The following is an 18,917-nucleotide window of genomic DNA, read 5'->3' as shown; positions in this document are numbered from 1 at the left end:
CTCTGCTCTGATAAACCGAGTGATAGATGGAAAAAAAGAGGAGAGAGAGACAAAACACAAATCCCTGCGGAGGAGTAGAGATGTGAGATATATTAAGTGGCGCTGATTGAAACGCACACTCGTGCTTGTCTTGTACATAGATCCCTGGTTTCTCTCAGAGCTGTCCTTTGAAAACAGAGCACCGGGGCTTGTGGGAACTCTATTCTCCTCCTTCAATACGCCATTCAAGCACAGACTCTCCTCTAGAGAGCTTTTCTCTCCGCGTCTCCTCTTTTCCTTTCAGAATGAGGTGCAGTGTTCCCTGCACCCAGCGATGACAGAAACAGGTTGTTCAGGGAGACAATGAGAATGGAAAAAAAAAATTATCAAACGAATGATCGGACTAAAAATAAAAACAAAAAGAATGATAAATGCAGCGTTATTATTAAACATTTGGCTTCCCTCAGCACAGATATGGCTGCTAGCATGAATCGTACGTATTGAATATTAATGTTTTTTCCTTTTGTAAATGTTCACATGACCAGCACATCAACCGTCTACATGTAATAAAAATTAACTTAAAACCTAGCAAAATGCGCATTCATCTACACACACACACAAACATAAAGAAATGTGCACGTGTACAATAATTCTGCTCGAGGCTTCACTCTCCACGAAAACCATCGCCATGTCAGCTGTTCACCAAACACAAAGTTTGTGCTATCTCGTAAAGTTTGTCTCCACACCTGAGAGAGACGTCAACATCCAAAGCTCCCACAGAAGAGGAGAAAGGAACAGTAAAAGCGTGTCAAGAGGAAAAGATGTGAGGAAGGAGGGATTGTCTGTCATCCAGCGATGTCCGAACTCCTGAGTGAAGGGACGCGAATCCTCCCTTCCATCCTTTCGTCCAACAGAAAAGACATCTTTGAGTGAGAGGACATGGGCGTGAGGATGATAGAAAGAGATTCAGCTAATAGCACGCCGAAGAGAAAAAAAAATAGAAAATGTTTGTCATTTTACTCCTGTCAGGTGCTTTACGGTGAAGAGGAAAATAAATGTATTTTTTCTCTATTAAAACTGTAGCACAAAAACAACAATCACATTCACAAGCCACCTGTTGGCACTGTGTACCTGAGTGAGAATATTATAGAACCAAGAAAAAAAGTTGTTTAAAAGTGTCTCTTTAGAAACAATCAGGTCCACCATTTTAAAGTGTCTATGACGGGTCGACTGACAGGTCCTTAGTAATAAATGTCTCGACAACAAACCGGTTAAGGGTAATTTTTCCTATGTCTAGGCAAGTGTTATACTTCCTTTACAAGACCCTCCTTTCCATGTAACAGTCACTTTGATTGACAGGTCCTGTGCATTGCTGTGGATATCGGGCTTGGCTCTGGAGGATTCCTGATTGGACGGTGTATGGGGGCGGAATGAAGTTTGCTTGCGTGAGATGCCAGGTGACTGGTGAGATGGCTGTGATTGGCAGGTTTACTGAGTGATGTTGTCACTGCCATCACTGCCATAGTCATCGTCTTCGTAGTCGAACTCATCGTAGGCATCGCCATTGCCGTCAAGCTCCTCCTGGCATTCCTGCCATAGAGAGCGTGCCTGGGTACACAACGCCCGCTGAGGACAAGGGCAACTGGGCCTGCTGCCTGTTGTACAACAAACATGCAATCTGTTAGCAGAGCCTGGGTGAAAATTCATCAGATTATTGTTTCCTAAAAGTGTACACTTTACAAACAGGCAACATGGGATGCTAGTCAAATGATTGGTACTATAACATGTTACTTGAATACAACTTTGTAAAAACGTGTTAAAAATGCTGAAAGTCAACCTGAAATGGCATTCATAACCCATTTTACTTACATAATGTGACATATTACTGAGTGAAATTGGATATTTAACAAAAAATGTGGGGTGGGTTCTTGATTTTGTCTATTGGGAACTAGATAGTGAAAAAGGAAAGGGTTGAAAAATTAGCGAGCTTCTTGATGTCACCCAAAAGGAGAGGAATTTTTCCTTCATGAATGCACTGATTGATCTTTCACAGTAAGAAAAGGAATGTGTATTAAGAAATTCAGCAGGGTAAATTTGATGTCGACTTTAAAAGAATATATTACTGGAAGGTGTTATATAATGAAACGTACCCTACGGTGAAGTACTGCCGCATTTCCTGTCTGCGGTTGCGCATGATGGCCTTATATTCACCAATGCGCAATTTCTTTCCGTCCACTAGGCAGGTGCGTTTGGGCCGTGGTTTGTATTTGTAGTCTGGGTATTTCTCTAGGTGCTGCTTACTAAGACGGGCCTGTTCTTCATAATATGGCTGCTTTTCCAGGTTGGTCATGGCTTTCCAACGAGAACCTGCAAGAACAACAAGGTTTTAGAGAGAACAAACACACTTGTGATTCAGACAGAATGAAAGGGATAGCCGCTACAGCCGTAAACATTTAGGAAAAACGTGGCAGATCAGGGTCAGATGAACTCAAACCCAGACTAATACAGGGCTTCTTTAAGACACATTAGACGACTAATCATTCAGGCAACCCAGTGACTATTCGATTTTTAAAATATGCAATTTTGCACACTCTCAATGCTCAGTACGTGTGTCTCTTATTTCTCATTAACATAGATGTGTGAACACATACACAACTGTGTACACATGCCACAGTCCCAGAAACTCCAGCAAACATGTGTTCAGGGTGATACGTGTGTATATATGTGAGTCTGTGTTGAATTTACACAGTCCTACTGTATGTTTAATGGGAAAAAGCTGTCACCACTGGCCCTGACATGCATCCAGCACTGAAAAGGGGAAACTCCTTCTGTTAACAATTGAGAGAGCGGGGCCTTATTAAAACCAGATTTTCCAGCGTTATAAAACGCTTAGGAGCTCTTTAAAATGTCAAACACAATCCCAGAGGTCTGGAGAAAATGTCGGACAGCGGGAAAGGGCTGTGTGTGTGTGTGTTGGGGAGGAAGAACAGAGGGGATTCTCTGTGGCTGGCTGCATAGTTCTTCCAGAAGGAGCCAGCCTTTAAGCCCCACCCATATTTAATGTACCCACAAATCTCAGCCAATTAGGGAATACAGTGTGTGGCGAATCAAAGCCGGATGGAATATAAATCGATCAAAGGCCTAGAGTCAAAAACTGCACAGCTGGAAACAAGAGCGGACGCTAGTAAACCTGAAGTGGTTAGATAAGTGGTTGGAGAGATTTACTAGCGCTGTCTCTGACTATTCTCTCTCTCTCTCTCACCAAGGATCTTGCTGATGTTTGAGTTGTGCATGTCAGGGAAAGCCTGAAGGATCTTCCTCCTCTCATCTTTAGCCCAGACCATAAAGGCGTTCATGGGCCGCTTGATGTGCGGTTCGCTGCTGCCACGTCCTCGAGCCTCCCTGAAGATCCGTGAGTCTGACACACTCGGGCTTCCTGGAGAAGGAAAACAGGGACTCACTGTTAGTGTGGGGATACACATACTCATAAGTACAGTACACATCAAATAAGACGGAAATGTAGGGTTGGATGTAATTTTATCCACTGAGAATCATGAAAAATGTAAAGGAGAAAGATTAAAAGCAAGTTGGCAGGCGAAATTGACAACAAGGATACAATTATGGGTATTATGGGGAAGTAAATAGGGTCCATGGTCATTGCACGTTAACCTTAATGTATCTTTAAAGTTTTTAAAATATTTTCTTCCATATTATGACTCACATCTGAGTAAAACAGATTATCATAGGAAAAAAAACTAGCACAAATTGAAAAAATGTCCAAACATTTAGGACTGGGTCCTGGTTTCATCCATTGGTTATGGTGTGAGCTTGCAGTTGACAGTAAGGTCTGGTGTTTATGGAGGCGAAATGATTGAAGTATTTTTTAAGTTAAAAGTTAGGAGGTCAAAAAATAAATAATAAAACATGGATGGATGAGTTGTTCATGATAAGATCAATAAATTGAAAATAGATACGCATTTTTATTTCATGTGACTTTAAACTGAACTTTTTGATGACACAAAATCAATTGAAAGATGAATTTATGATGGGCCGTAAAAGAGTATCTTACCATCTGAATCGCCACTGATGCCGAAGTCCATCATTGCATGAGTGAACTTGCTCTCTTCAGACTGTTTTAACTGTTGGCTCAGGCTTTCAAGAGCGGCTTTATCCTGTACACACATAACATACAACCAATCCAGTTAGATTCATAATCCACAAATCAACAGATTCATTAGCATAAGCACCAATGAACTGACAAATCAAGTGCATAGAAGAAGACTCGAAAACGAAAATGAATGAAAATGTGAGTTAATGTTTATCCATCAAAAACGAGTAGCCTGGATGCCACCTGCAATCTATTTACACTAATTCTTTCCCTCTCTACTCGATCTCTGTCTCTCTCGCTTAGCCCTAAGGTCAATGCATTAGAGAGCGCAAGCGCTCCAGAGATGAGAGTGGGGTTGGACCACACAGCCTCCTGGGTATTTATTACACACAAATAAAAAGAGATTTACTATGCATTTACATGGCTAATGTAGCTGGGCCGCATATTTCAACACAACACCCCCTGCTCTCTTGAAACACGCACACCCCCTGTCACCCCCCCGGAGCTGCATCTGGGGCTTAATTAGTCAATTAGACTCCTGAATCCTGAATCCACGCTACATTTAAAACACACTCGCAGACAGAGTCCTCACCATTAGAGAGTGACCCGGGCCTTCCGCGACTCTGTAATGAAATGCATTACACCATTTCGCAGCCATCAAGATTTAATTGTTCAGACTGAGTTAGTGAGTGGGGTTTAAATGAATGTGTAATGGAGAGAGAATCTCTCCCCGGAGAGACAAAGAGAAAGAGGGAGAAATGGAGCGATGATCAGGTTTGATAATGTGACAACATGAAAACTTAGGCTTTATACAGTAGAAGGTCTGTAATATCTGGTGAAAGCTATCCGTTAATAATCCGTATAATAATAATCCATTAATAGTCAGTGGGGAACTCAGAGAGGGCCCAAACTATTGTAAAAACAATATTTACAATATTTAAATATTTTTTTTAAATGACAAACTTTTAAATATTATTTTTAATAAAAAGTCATAATTTCCAATTGTATTTAAGCAATTCATAATTTCACAATAATCGAAATAAAATAAATACAATTTCTGTGGAAATAAACTCTTCAAATCTGCCTATTCAGTGAATGCGTTAAATTAACTAATTTTCTCCATATTAGAATGTTTCCGCCTAGCGTTTGTGGCTCTGTGATTGGTGGTCCAGCTGTGAAATTACAGAGGACCAATAGTAATAGTAAATCAATGGGAGCATAATTTTAAATGACAGAAAAATGGACCAATCATATCTTTCCTCTAAACGGGCAGGCCTTGTTATCACTAACTTTATGACAAGTTCCGCCCGCTGTGGGATCTCTATCAGAAAAAAATATATACGCTGATTGATAAACTAACTAGCTATTATTCACGTCATGATGGAAGCCGCAAATAACGCAAGTGAGAACATTTACTGGGCTGCTGTGCCAATAATAATATTATTTAATATAAACACTGCTTGTTTGTAATGAAGTGTCTGTCGCCAAGTTGTTTTGCTGTGAGCGCTGTCATGATGTGTTGGCTTACATTAAACATTACATTTGTTGTTTTTGTGCACAGACCAATTGTGTGATGATGCATTTGTAATGAGGATTTTCATTTGACTTAAATTTAGCTATGTTTTATTTTGGTGATATCAGTCACTCTCGCTGCGCTGTTTTCTTGTTGCATTTCTGAAAGGCGGTCGCACACCGGATGAGAAGCTCAGCGCTGCCGCCGTGGGATGCGTGAGTCTAGGGCAAATTATCGCACACCAGACGCGTCGCGTTCAGTTTGAGATGGCAGTCCAAAACCTTTAATCTACTCTCCAAGCAGTCAAACATTCACTTCAAGAATGAGCAAGTGGTGTCAATGAGTTTGAAGTTCGGTGATAAAAAAAAAAACAGCGCAAACAGAATGAGAAAGTGTGGTCTATTGAAGTCAAAGCACGGAGGTCGGTGGTGCTGCTGGTGCGCGTGTAGAAAACAATGTGTTCGAATATTAAAGACATGGTGTGGCGCAGCACTGCGCTTCTCGTCCGGTATGTGACCGCTTTAAGGCTGGAATAGCCTCTTGTTTCAAAGGTGGAATTATCAAAGTTGACTTTTAGAATTAGACTGTGTAAGCTAGGCTGGTAGTCTGTTTTCCCCCCGACGAGGGTAGGGGGAGAGGGCCAAGGTTCAAAAGTCACGGTTCGCTACTGACTCCTGTTCATCTCAACTGCAAGTATATTTACTACTTTTAAGAGCCCTCATGAAAAATAGTCACTGCACAACATTTACTTGCACAAATTATCAGCTAATTTTGAATAAGCATTAATGAAGAAAGATGCTTTTAAGCTGGTGTAGTTACAACATGTACCAGCAGAGGCTAACTGGACCATGCTAACCAGCTAAACCTTGTTTGGATTGACACTAAAACTCCTTCATCTCATAGACGATTGACCTTGTTCATCTTCCACAATCTATTTAGCTTAGTGTGACACAAAAAGGTTTAGGAACAGGGCTTGGTTTGACCGCACAATGTGTTCCTGGGGAACAAGTTCAAAGCGCGCAGCACACTCTCTCTCAGAGAGTCGAGGTTAAAATGGAGAGGGACAGTAATTGTCTAAAATCAGGAGATAATGGACTGAAGAGGAAAAACAAACATTAGATGGGCTGGCTGATGTGGACCTCAGTCACGTAGGAGGTAAAGTCAAGTAACAATATGAAAGTAAAAATATGAATGGGGGAAAAATAGTGAAAGAACAATTGTGCCACTTTGCCATGTGGCATTTCAGCACAAACCACTGCAATCCAGACTCAAAAACTTTGTTGAGGATTTTAGTCTATGTCTATTAGCTTTGAAGCAATCTATATGCTACAGTACTTCTAAAAGTTGAAGAAAATCCGGGAAATTCCTTTTTAACAGAAATGCACATTTAAAAATTAGTCTTCTCTAAGAAAATGGACAAAAATACACGACTCATCCTCTACTACAGATTTTTGTCCAGTCAGATGCTCTCTATAATTATTATGCATCACCCCAAACCCCCCTTGCTAAGACTAGTAAGTAGCAAAACATGGGTCATAGTTGATGTAACAAAAGCCTAGTCTATTTTTTGTATTAAAACTTCCCGCTTCAATCTGAAATATGGCAAATACAGGGAAAAAAAATTCATCCAATTTCTGTAAGACGGAGATAACTGAAAACTCTCTTCAGGTGTTTGTTGCCCTCATATTTACTGCAGCTAATCTGCCCTTTTTTCAGCATTCGGATGTGTGGCCTTAATCAAAAATAACCCCTCTGTACTCTAAACATGCAAAAGTGCAGCACGGAGGACGGTGTGTGTAAGGGCATAAAGCTGTGGTCAGGGTAAAGTGCAGCTGATCTGTTGTAAATCATAATAAGGATAGAGTGCTTGGGAGATGTGGCTTATTCCTAATGCACCTTCATTAACCTTGTAGCAATCAGCAGAGCCACTAAGCCTGGTCAAAAGAAGAAAAACCCCACCAACGTGTGTGTGTGCTAAACTGAAGCAGAGATCAACGCACCCATAAACATGCTTTAGTTAAGCATTTACCTACTGTGTATTTGCAGATGTTGATATGAGTTTACACACAAAGGTTTATGAAATAAACCAAATCTCTGTGCGGCAGAGAAGATCAGGAAGCAAGGACACCTGTGTATACACAAGCGCCTTCCTCTGCTGATGTGCACAATCACGCCATTAGAGATGGACGAGGCAAAATTGAATGCTTGTTTACTGACACACTCGGCTTTTAAAAGCATTTGTATGCAAATTCCTCAGAAAGCGAGTGTGTTTTATTATCTGTGGTCGAAGGCGTTTCCTGTGCTGTGGCTCGTGGACCAGCTGACTCCAGTGTGTTTAGCAAACAAGCTCAATTTAGCCGCACAGCCGAGGAGTCACTTCAGTCACTTCACATTAACGTCAGCTACGCCATTAAAATTAGCGTCCCATTCACTGCGCCCTGCCTGCCCTTAGCCTGCCTTCCAGACACGACCATCGTGTACAACAAAAGAGCTTTCAGATCTTAGTCACCTCCACTGCTCCTCTTCACAAGAACAGCTTTGGGAAATCGCTTTGTTCAGAGATAAACATGTTCTGTTGTAATTAACGCTTCTGTTTGTGTTGTTTCGGCTGTTTCAATCCTCACTTCATTGGTGATGAGCAGGAAGGGATCTGCAGACTTTTTTCCTTCACAAATTGAAAGAATAAGTGAGTCCGTAAATGCAAGACCAGAGTTTATCGAACCTTCTCTGCGCGACCGTTGTTGAGGCTCAGGCTGTTGACTGCTGCTACTTTGGCGTCCAGAACCTGCTGTTCTCTCTTTAGCTGCTCCTTCATCTGTCGGGCCTCCTGGAAAGCTTTGGTCACTGCCTCATGGTCGTTCAGGTAGCCGCCGGAGGTAATGGATGACAGTAGGTCTGAAAGCATGACAGGTATGAGTGAGACAGAGCACAAGCATAAGACAAGAGACTGTAAGACAGCAGACAGGTAAAGCATATACTGTAAATGTGTCTTGTTGTAATGCAGTCATTTTCAAATGGTTCCTGCATTTACCAAATGGCCAATTTCCATTCCCTGTTAGCAATTTCGCATATTGTTGCAATGCATTTTGTGATTGCTTTCTCAGTGAAGGAGGTTGTATAATTATATATTCCTACCTTTTGGGATAGCTTTTGCCTTAAAATGTTGCCTCTGTAGGCAGCTCACTAGCATTTGGAACGGAGCAATACACGCAAAATATAAGAGATCTAGTTGAAAACAGATGCTGATGCCTGAAGAAAATCTCCCAAATCTGCATTTTTTACATTGAGAGATTTGCTAAAATGTGCAATTTGTCTTATATCCCACACATATAAAAGCAGTCTTGCTCTCTTTCTCTGTCTGCCATTCTGTAAGCTTTTATTCAGACCAAAGCTCAGGGAAATCTTTAAAGAAAAAAAAAAAAGAGAGGAGATTACTTATATTAAAGCCATAAGCGGCCTAATTTGGCCCATTCTGTAACATCTGCCTCCGAGCATATCAAAGATGTTTCCAACCATCTTTTCATGGCTATTATTTGTATTATTCTCAGCAGCTTAACCGCCCAAGCCGTTAGCCGCATCTGTTGGCTAGTGTATGTGTGGTGGAGCATTATCTTGCCAGGATAGATCTAACAAAGACCTATGCTAGATTATGAGTCTTTATCTGTCCTAATCCGGTCGCTAATGCTGGATAGGATGGATTAAATGCTTTCATTTGAAATGACAGAGTAGGGAACTCTTTTAAAAGTCATATCTCAGGAATCTGTTTAAGTGGCCACAGGTCACAGGGTGTGAGATCCAGCACACTTCCTGACAGTCGATTTAATAGGGGGTAAAAAAAATGTCTGGAGTGTTAATTGAGAGCACTGACCCCACTAAAGAGAGATGGTTATGAGATTTTCTTACATTTAAAATGACTTGTTTAAAGAAGAGATGACTATCAGCCTAATAACACAAAACATAAACAGTATATCACTTTTAACATTACAGTGACCTGAAGAGTGAAACTTTCTTTTTGGCTTCTGAGGAAAAGCAAGGGAGAGTGATGGCCTTAGAGGACACAGTCCTTGACAGCCCCTGTTGTGTTTCTGTGGTGACAGTGACACAAAAAGAAAGGGATGCATGGGGTCGGGTATGCTGGAAAGTCTCAGGACAGATGTCACTTAGCAAGGTCAAACAGATAAGAGGTGGAGAACAAGGATGATGGAAAGATGAGGAAATTGCACAAAAAAGGGCGTTCAAAGGCATCTGTCAAGTTGAAATATAAATATACATCCAGATAAACACGTACACCTACAAACAACATTTTATGTGGGGCTCTGAATACGTCTTTGATATCACAATACTTCCTGACCCCTTAAAGATGTGCTCCAGATGGAATAATCATGAGACATACGGCACTTTAAAATGTAATGATCTAAAAGTACCGCTCGCCGCGTCATGTTCTAAAGGATTCCAGTGAAAACTTTACTTCCTAATCCATTTTTTCAGAACAAAAAACATCTGGGCGGCAAATCCACTAATCTGCTATTAAATCCCAGGATTTGTTGAAAAACACTGCGATTACAGAGAAGAAGTCTGAAATGGCTAACTGTTGTGAGGAGGGGAGGCATGGGGAGGGGAGAATATTGCTTTATTGTGTAATTAATGTATGTTGTTTGTGCTGTGGGTGGTAACAGAGTTGTATAAGAGGCTTGTCTAATCTCAGCGCCTGTCAGGAAGGCTTGTGTTGCTCTATTCAGCACCTCTAAACTACAGAAATAAACGCCGCTAAACCTTCCCATCCGCTGTCTCGCTCTCTTTCGCTTCCAAACACAGCTGCTTAACAAGCTCTCCCCCAACATTTAGTCTAATAAATGTTTGACAATGTGCCCTTCAGGCAAAATTAAATTCTACAAACCTAAAAATGTAACATCAATTACCGTCTCATACAAGAGTCTGTCCCAGCAGAAAAACATATCCAGGGAGTAGGAAATGCTCTTGAGAGATACATTCAGGGCAATATGTAATAACATTAAGCAGGTTATGCTGCGATTTGTGTGTGTTTATTGAATTGCAATGAACTGTGGTGTGGGTACCTATGGAGCTGAGTCTGGACGGCGGTCCTCCGATGCTGGAGGGGGCGCTGTGCTTCAGGGACCCGGGGCCCAGCTTCAGGGCAGGGACCTGTGGGGAAGCGGGGGAGGTGGGTGACTTGCTCTCGGATGCCTTAGGCTTGGACGACAGATTCAAGGGCTGAGCGCCCTCGTCCTGCAAAACAGCAACACGTTTGGCCTAGTGTGATTTTTCTCCTCAGAGACTTGGGACCCAATCAAATCTCCCAGCAGGGGTCAAATCAGCTGACCGCACACCGAAATGTAGGTTTTCAGCAGATGCGGCCAGACCACAAGGAAATGTAATATTAATTGCGGTTGCGCAGGCCAGTTGAAAAACTTGCCAATATTGGATTGACGTTGCGCGATGCCATGGCGCAATAAACATGCAGCACACCCATGCTCAATCAAACAAGAGAACAGGGACAAAGCGAGCATACCATGTAAAGAAACATGCTTAAGTGAGAAGATTCACACATTTACCAAACATGTTGCGCATTGAGAAGAAAAAAACATACAAGCATACACACAAACACAGAATAACCAAGTATTCCATAAATATAAGCACAAATGATTATTTGATGTACACATTCCAGCTTCAGATGTTCACAGATGTCAATTAGACTCAATTACATAATAAACAAACAACACTGCCTCTGTGCCTCCAGGTTACGAGTGGTGGACTCTATTCATACATGCAAATGACTAGTACCCAGATATCAACCCTGCTGACATTGTAATCACATCAGAGAAGGCACCATAGAGCCAATTAGGTCTCAGAACGGCAGATGCTGCCCTGTGCACATCATTAGAACATTGCAATGAAGGCTTAAACCTGTCTTAATTGCCACTAAGTCCTCACTATTGTTCTTAACAGCTTCACATCTCCATATCGAAACCACATCAGACCTCAGACCTCCAGGGTCTAATGACCTCACCAGCCTTCGCTCAAGCCACAGCTGTCAATCATTTTTGCCTGGCAGAGTGAGTCTCAGGTCACTAGCATGCTCCCACTGCGGTGGGATCTTATATGTGCTTACATGGGGAGTGCAGCATCTGTACAGACACCTGTTTTTAGAGCCTTTCTGTCTATCATGAATGGCCAGAAACACAAAAGCATTTGCAGCAGCCATAGAGGACAACCACATCTCACAGAACTACAGTGTCTCTCCTCGTCTTGCCTCTGCAGTAGTACGAGCAGACATTTGCTCTCTTTCAGAGGCTGTAGGCAGCAAGGCAGCATGCTAGGTTTTGGAACAGAGCTTCTGAGGTCTGGAGAGCTTGATTAAGACCTTTCCCTCACTGCTTGTGCTGTGATGGGCCGTAACAGGATTGTCCTCATTAGTGCTGCTCTCAATGAAAAGGGAACCAGTGGGATGTGGACTCCATCATAAGGGAGACACACAAAAGACCCTACTCAATGAGAACACTAAGACGCAATTGAGGAGAATACTGTATCATGACCCATATTGTGTCGGGTGTGTAGCGAGGCTGCATTGAAGAGGAAAACTGAATATTTATGACAGATAATGCCTGCCTCCCGCCCCGATAGTGGATTGTTCTTCGAGAAGCAAATCCTTGGGTGGGATGTTAGCCAAAGAGAATGTAGCTGGTGAGAGGAGAACTAATGAAGACTGGCAAAGCCATGTGAGAGAAAGAAGGCTAGCTTTAAGATCAGTCATACATTTTACAGGAGGAGACAACTTAAATACAAAATGAATAAGCTTAAATCTCATATAAAATGAAATATGTCACTTAGAAATCCAAAACCTAAAAAAAACCCTTAGAAATGAACAATAACATGTCGGTGCCAAAAGCCTTGTGGTTAGTGCATCAACATACAGCGTAACTGCGCTCAAGGCGACCAGAGTTCGATTTCCGTCTCGAGGTCCTTTGCTGATTCCGCTCCCCTCTCTCCTCCCAATGCTTTCCTGTCGTCTCTACTGTCCTCTCTCAATAAAAAGCATAAAAAGCCCATAAAATGACTTTAAAAAAAGAAATTAACAATAATATTGTGTCAATATTGGAAGCGATCGGTGTGTCGCGACAGCTTGAGGTTGTTTACACTGGAAGTGTCAAAGCTCAGAATGCTGACCAACCATACAATCTAGTTGTAAGTATATATAGCAACTTCAAGAGAAATCCTAAAGCTAACTGTGGCAGCACTGAGCCTAAGTGAAGGAATGAGGGTGTGAGGGTCTGCATGTGTAAATCTGAGTAGGTCACAGAGTGAAAACCGTGATATAGTGACTCTGTGATGCACCTGAGTTGTGAGGCTTCCCCCGGGGTAAAGCACTTAAGCTTTGTACGCCTCAGTCCAACCAGCTGTCTGACACATGGCACACGTCTTAAAATGAGAGAGTGGCAACTACCCCAGGGCAGCAACCCTGAAATATACATGCCTGCCCCTTCATGATGGCAAAAGCTTGCAGACGCAGAGAGAACAAACAAGAGAGACCTGATTGAGGAAAAATTTGGAGAGGGAAACAGGAGGTTTGACTCCACTTTGAGATACTTGACAGGGAATATGAGAGAGACAGAAAAATATAAGGAAAAGGTAATTTTTCTTATGGCTCAGTAGCCGTGGAGGCCTAACAGGTGCAGGCTGCACTGCCAATTATCTGTATTATCCCTATCCCTCTTCTTTCTCTCCATTTATTTGGGCATGTGACAACAAAGGACCAAATGTTTGAGGAAACCAGCCTTCATTAGCCTTTGACACAGTGAGCTGCATGGGGCCAGGCCCAATCGATGGGGACCGCCAAAGCTTTACACTGAGATTGACAGACGGAAACATATCCTGAACTCTTCCTCTATGCAACAGGCATGTGGTTAAGCTCCTGGTCTGTTCTCTTCCCTGTCCAAACAAGCATCGGTCTCAGCCGTGGCTCAAGGCCGGAGAGAGAGCGGGCAACAGGCCTTCACACATGTTTATCCAGCCCTGGCCGCCCCACGGTCCAGCTATTGTACTGCTGAGCGGGACAGAATGGGCTTGCAGGGGTGTCCGGGCGTCTAGAATTACCAGCCCAGCAGGAGGGAAGAGAGGCCAGACAGGCTGCTTTTTTTTCTGCCCTGCCTGATATTCATGGAGCTTTATTCTGCTCAGATAGCTCTGGCCTCCTGCTGCCACGCTGGCCGAAGGGAAAGATACCTGCTCAGAGCCTTCGGAAAAAGCACAACACAGTGGTGGTAGCTAGACTTCGGGTTCGAGGACCAAGGACCTTCAGAAGCTGCCATAACAAAGCACTTGAAATGGAACAATGCAATGAGGCATGGAGAATTGAGGGCATAGTGCCAGCTTGCGCGAGTTATGGGTAATCAACCAAAAAAAACATCAAAACCAGTACATACAAAGACTATAGCTCTGGATGGTAGAATGGTAAATGTACGCAGTTGTTCCAGCCTAATACGCATCCACAAACACATACCTTGGGCTTTGGTGGCGGGGTGCTTCTGTTTTTCTCGCTCTGGCCGCTGGTGGGCGAGAGTGTTCCGGTTGCCAGGTTGGCCTGAGGCACTGTGCTGTGTTTGGCCCCCGGAGACACCTGCATGGCAGCTAGCTGAGCTGCATACAACTGCTGCTCAGAGACAGAGAGAGACAGAAAGAGAAAGAGAGAGGACAGACAGAGGGAGAAGTGACAGAAGAGTGGATGAAGGAGAGAGAAAGGTCCATGAATAAATGAATACATAGAACGCACAAACAAACAAAAATAAATAAAAAAAAACAGGCTAAAAAGCTGGTTTGGCCATTAGTGGAGAGGGCTGATGGTTGTTTATGTGTGAGGGGACAGAGCTGTCACTTTATGTTCCACCATCCGGCCTCAAGGGGCTACGCTAACAGCTAGCAGATGCCTGAGTGAGACATGTCCCCGCCAAGGTGCATCCTGGGAAAAAACACACTCACCATAAGGGTCATATTCACTAAGGAAAGAAAAGACTGAAAAAAAAGTGCCTCTCAAGGTGAAAAACTGGTGAATGTGTTTATGTAAAGAGAGAAGTTGTGAATGTCTTTGCCACTGGGAGTGGAAACAAACGCCGCACCCCCGTTGATTCTTTTACTCTTACTCTTGTTTAAGAGCGCACACCAGGACAGGAGGACCCATGAAAAAGCGCTCTTAAAATTTGAAAACATATCTGCCAGCATGATTCAATGAAACGCAGCATACTGCCATTTGACAGAATAAACAAACATTTCTCTGTCGTTTAAAATGTTTTCATTAGTGATGAAAATGACAAAAGGTCAAAATGACAAAATGTGATTTTTGACAATTTATTGTCATGCATATTTATATGTACATGTCAATATTCTATTGGCTTATGAAGTCTTTAGATATGGATATATGTATGGATATCCACAGCACGTTTCTACGGTAACAGGCAGACAGTACAGCGGCTGGACATCACGTAAAACATATTCTCGAAGCTGTTTGTACAATTCCTGCAATAAGTGTGTTTGTGCGGCTTTCATGTGCAATTTTGTGGACTTTGAAGAAAGCTAAGAATGAAGAGGGGAGGGGGGGGGCTTTTATTGTATTTGTGGGAAAAGATGAGGAACCAAATCTGTGTTTACAGTAGCAGCAGAGATGGGCTGTTTTTTAAATTGTATATTTCTCTTTAAGGTTTGGAAGCAAGTGGCTGTTTGTGAGTAAAACTTCCGTCCTTCTGTTCGTCTCTGGCTGCCAGCCACCAGCAGGAAACAAAGACTGGTTTATGCAAATGTCCATGGCAGTTCTTTCTCTCTCTCAACCTTGACAGCACATTCTCCACAATCTTCTGTCGGCTGTATCTGCTAGAATTAAATATTTCTATCAGATGAGAACACACAGAGATTAACACACCATCATGCTGAGAGACATATCTCTACACAGAACATCTCTATCCACTCACACTGGCTTTTATCTGCCTAAATTTGCACCTCAGAGAGCTAATAAAGTTAATAAGTACTGATTTTTCCTTCAATTACAGAACACTGCTATATTAACTGTATGCCTAAAAGTAGAGGTACATCGATATATAAAAAATCTCTGATGTGTATTTAATTATATTTGTTTTGTACAATACGATGGACAATATTAATCAACACTGTTTCGCCTTTCGTTTTTTAATGTCTACAGTAAGTAAAATGAGACATTTTAGAGACCTTGCATAGAAACAGTATGTTGTTTGAATGGAATTTTTAAACTGCTGGAATTATTCCAACACTACACTGTATTGGTGACTTTTGTCCTACAAAATTGATTTCATTTATCTCTTTTGTTTAACATCACAAAATAATCTCAGCTCAACTCTATACTTCATGTTAAGTAATGAGCGTGCCATTGTACAGTCAGTCGGTCATTATTTTTAAAATAAACATTAAGCGTTTCTTCTATTTGTATTCCTCACTCTGGTTGTGCACAATCTCAACACACGCACATTTTTCTGGGCTTTCTGATCAGGAGGTGACCTCAGTTGTGAGCTGTAGTCTGTGCAGGGGAGCAGGACATGAAATAAAGCTCTTGTTGGTCATTTCTGTTCAATTACTCCCACCATGGCCCCTGGTTGTGTGTGTGCCTGAGCGTGACATATGGCCCCTGTCGTAGCGTGCCCTGCCTGTGTGTGTGTGTGTGTGTGCGTGAGAGGGCGAGATGCTCCATGTCTGGTCCACTGCATCAGACTGCTTTATTTTCTTTCTGAATTGAGTTCTATTACAGGGCCAGCTCTTGTCAGTCACAACCGCTAGACCGACACACACATACACTGCACTTCCAACAGGGGCTGCCACTGAACACCCTCAAAGCGCTGCCACCCCGTCGTCAGTGTGAGCAAACAGGAAGTGACAGCACAATGCCCCTCGAGTGCCCACGGGCTCACGTATGCACACGCAGCGAGAATGGGGGCTGAATGGGTGGCTGATCTCAAAAGTGGGGATGTAACAGAGGAATTTAAATGTCAGCCTTACGCAAAAACACACACAAACACACACAGAGCTGCTGAATGGGGGAGGGTGTATCTGTGAGGCATTTGATAGGACTCTTGACTCCTTCAGTCAGGCTCCGTCCTTTTGAACTCTTAAAGCTTCTCCCCTTGCTTCTCTCACTCTCTCTCTTTGCTAATCCCCACAGAGGAGTCTTAGGCCAGCTCTAATTCTCTAACTAGAACTCTGTGTATGTTTAAAGGCAACAAAGGTAAGAAAACACACACCGTCAACACAGAGGAAGGAAGCACAAGAAAGATCCCTATGGCAATGCCAGTCTGTGACGTTGCACCTGATTTCAGGCCTGTCCGATCTAGCAGGTCAGATGTGACTGCATTAAGTAGTGTGTGTGTTTGTACGTGTGTATATGCAGGGTAACAGGAGGAGATAGATTGGCATTTGCGCTTTAACTCGTAAGGCTGATTGGAGAGTATTAGTGTTGGTGACACATGTTTTAACAAAGCCATCCCCCCATCCTCGCTAAGCCCCCATCCCCTCTCTGAGCGCAGGAAGACGGGCTGCTGTCAGCGCTATCCGTCGGAGTGAATTTATGTGGCTGAGCAGACATCTCTCGCTCTCCAGTAATCCCCTGCTTTACTCAGATTATGAGCTTCTTTTCCCATCTTGCTTTGTTGTTAAAATGGAAGCAGTTTGGAGTGATCCTCTAAGCTATTGTCGTTTTGGTCACCGCTGGCTATTGTGCGCCTCATGCTTTTTTTCTTTGTCGTCGTCAATTCTTCCTATTCTTGTCGTAATTTTTTTTGTGCTAAACTAAACACTGGCTGTCGAGTTCTGTGCCGTTTTGATTAGTGCGCCAGGTGGGATGAACTTCGACACGAGTTGTGTCTGACTGAAGCCGCTGCCAAGAAATCTCCCTCCCTAAGTGTCAATTAGTGCTAAAGCTAGTGCTTACAAAAATACAAAAGCCAAAATAAAATCTATTGTGAGGTAGGATAATTTTTTCTCTTTTCTGCTTAATTATTTTTTCGGATTGTCAGGGAAGAGACTCAGTCCAGGTTTTAGGTTTGCTTGTGGGAAGCTTTGAGTCAAAATAACATTCCCATTGTGTGATACACTGGGAATGTTATGTAAGCTTATTATGTTGTGGTGCAGATAGGGCAAGCTGGACAGGATCAATCCAGTCATGCTATCTATTAACAGTGCCACTGACCTCATCGAGCTCGGACAATGCCACCAGATTGCTATCTGAAAGGAATTCACAGTGCTTATCATTGTGAGCACACAAGTGCCTGTCAAAAAAATAAATCGCTGGGGTTTGAACTACAAATGGAAATACATGTACTATTTCTTACGGCTGATAAAAGGCATTTAATACAGTCTCCCTCTCGCTTTCTCTGCTCGTTCTGCTGTGTGCTGCAGTAATCTGGTGCAATATGGTCCAACATCTGCCTCTACATATGATGGCTGACCTCCTCCATTGACCCACTTTATACCTCTTTAGTACTGCTGATCACTGCTCGTATCTTTCTACTCCTCCTTTTCTCATCTGTCCCTCTTTCTTTATTCCCACATTTTCAACACAGTCATAGTCACTGTCCCTGCTTTTCAAGACAATCCCTCAGTGTATATGTGTGTGGTTTTGGTGGGTTGCGCAGGTTAATTTAGCTGGTAATAGAATATTAGGCCAGTGTGAACTGTGGCCGCAGTTGTGAAAAGTGGTTTTGTGGCCAGGTTTAAAAACCGCTGCAGTGACTAATGGAAAACACCTTGAAGATAGTGACCCCTGGTGCAATGACTCCCTCTCACTCAGACACACACACTTAAAGGTCTTGTTTAATGCCCATTGTGTAGGTAAGCAGTCTCACACAGATGTGACTTTGTTCATCTGGCGATTGCAGGTGTGTTGAAACAAAGAGAATTTCTCTAAATACTCGACATGCACACTACATAGGATGCAAGAAGCAAATGACAATGTAATAAAATTAAGTTGAATAACTGTACTACAAATTATAATCAACATGTCTACACTGCAAGTGACAATGCATTATTTTCGGTTGATATATATATATATATATATATATATTACTACCGCTCAAAAGTTTGGAATCAGTAAGACTTGTAATGTATTTTAAAGAAGTCTCTTATGCTCATCAAGGCTGCATTTATTTGATCAAAAATACAGAAAAAAACTGTAATCTTGCAAAATGTTATTACAATATAAAATAATGGTTTCTATTTTAATATACTTTAAAATATAATTTATTTCTGTGATGCAAAGCTGAATTTCCATCAGCCATTACTCCAAAATAA

At 42.4% G+C, this 18,917-nt stretch overlaps 1 protein-coding gene across 1 annotated transcript in view; it reads right to left on the bottom strand.

Annotated features, from left to right (window-relative positions):
- LOC107659826 (transcription factor SOX-5-like) overlaps positions 1 to 18,917 on the bottom strand; it is a 220,673-nt gene that overhangs the window by 5,435 nt on the left and 196,321 nt on the right. The window contains 7 exon segments of the mRNA XM_016448883.1: positions 1,571 to 1,634; positions 2,130 to 2,346; positions 3,242 to 3,415; positions 4,049 to 4,151; positions 8,323 to 8,495; positions 10,676 to 10,847; positions 14,119 to 14,336. Of these exon segments, the coding sequence (XP_016304369.1) occupies positions 1,571 to 1,634; positions 2,130 to 2,346; positions 3,242 to 3,415; positions 4,049 to 4,151; positions 8,323 to 8,495; positions 10,676 to 10,847; positions 14,119 to 14,336 (1,121 nt within the window).

The sequence above is a fragment of the Sinocyclocheilus anshuiensis genome, unplaced genomic scaffold, assembly GCF_001515605.1.
Source record: "Sinocyclocheilus anshuiensis isolate Anshui unplaced genomic scaffold, SAMN03320099.WGS_v1.1 scaffold1032, whole genome shotgun sequence".
In the NCBI taxonomy this organism is placed as follows: domain Eukaryota; kingdom Metazoa; phylum Chordata; class Actinopteri; order Cypriniformes; family Cyprinidae; genus Sinocyclocheilus; species Sinocyclocheilus anshuiensis.
The sequence above is the reverse complement of the archived record's forward strand: the minus strand, read 5'-3'. Positions and strand labels throughout refer to the sequence as shown.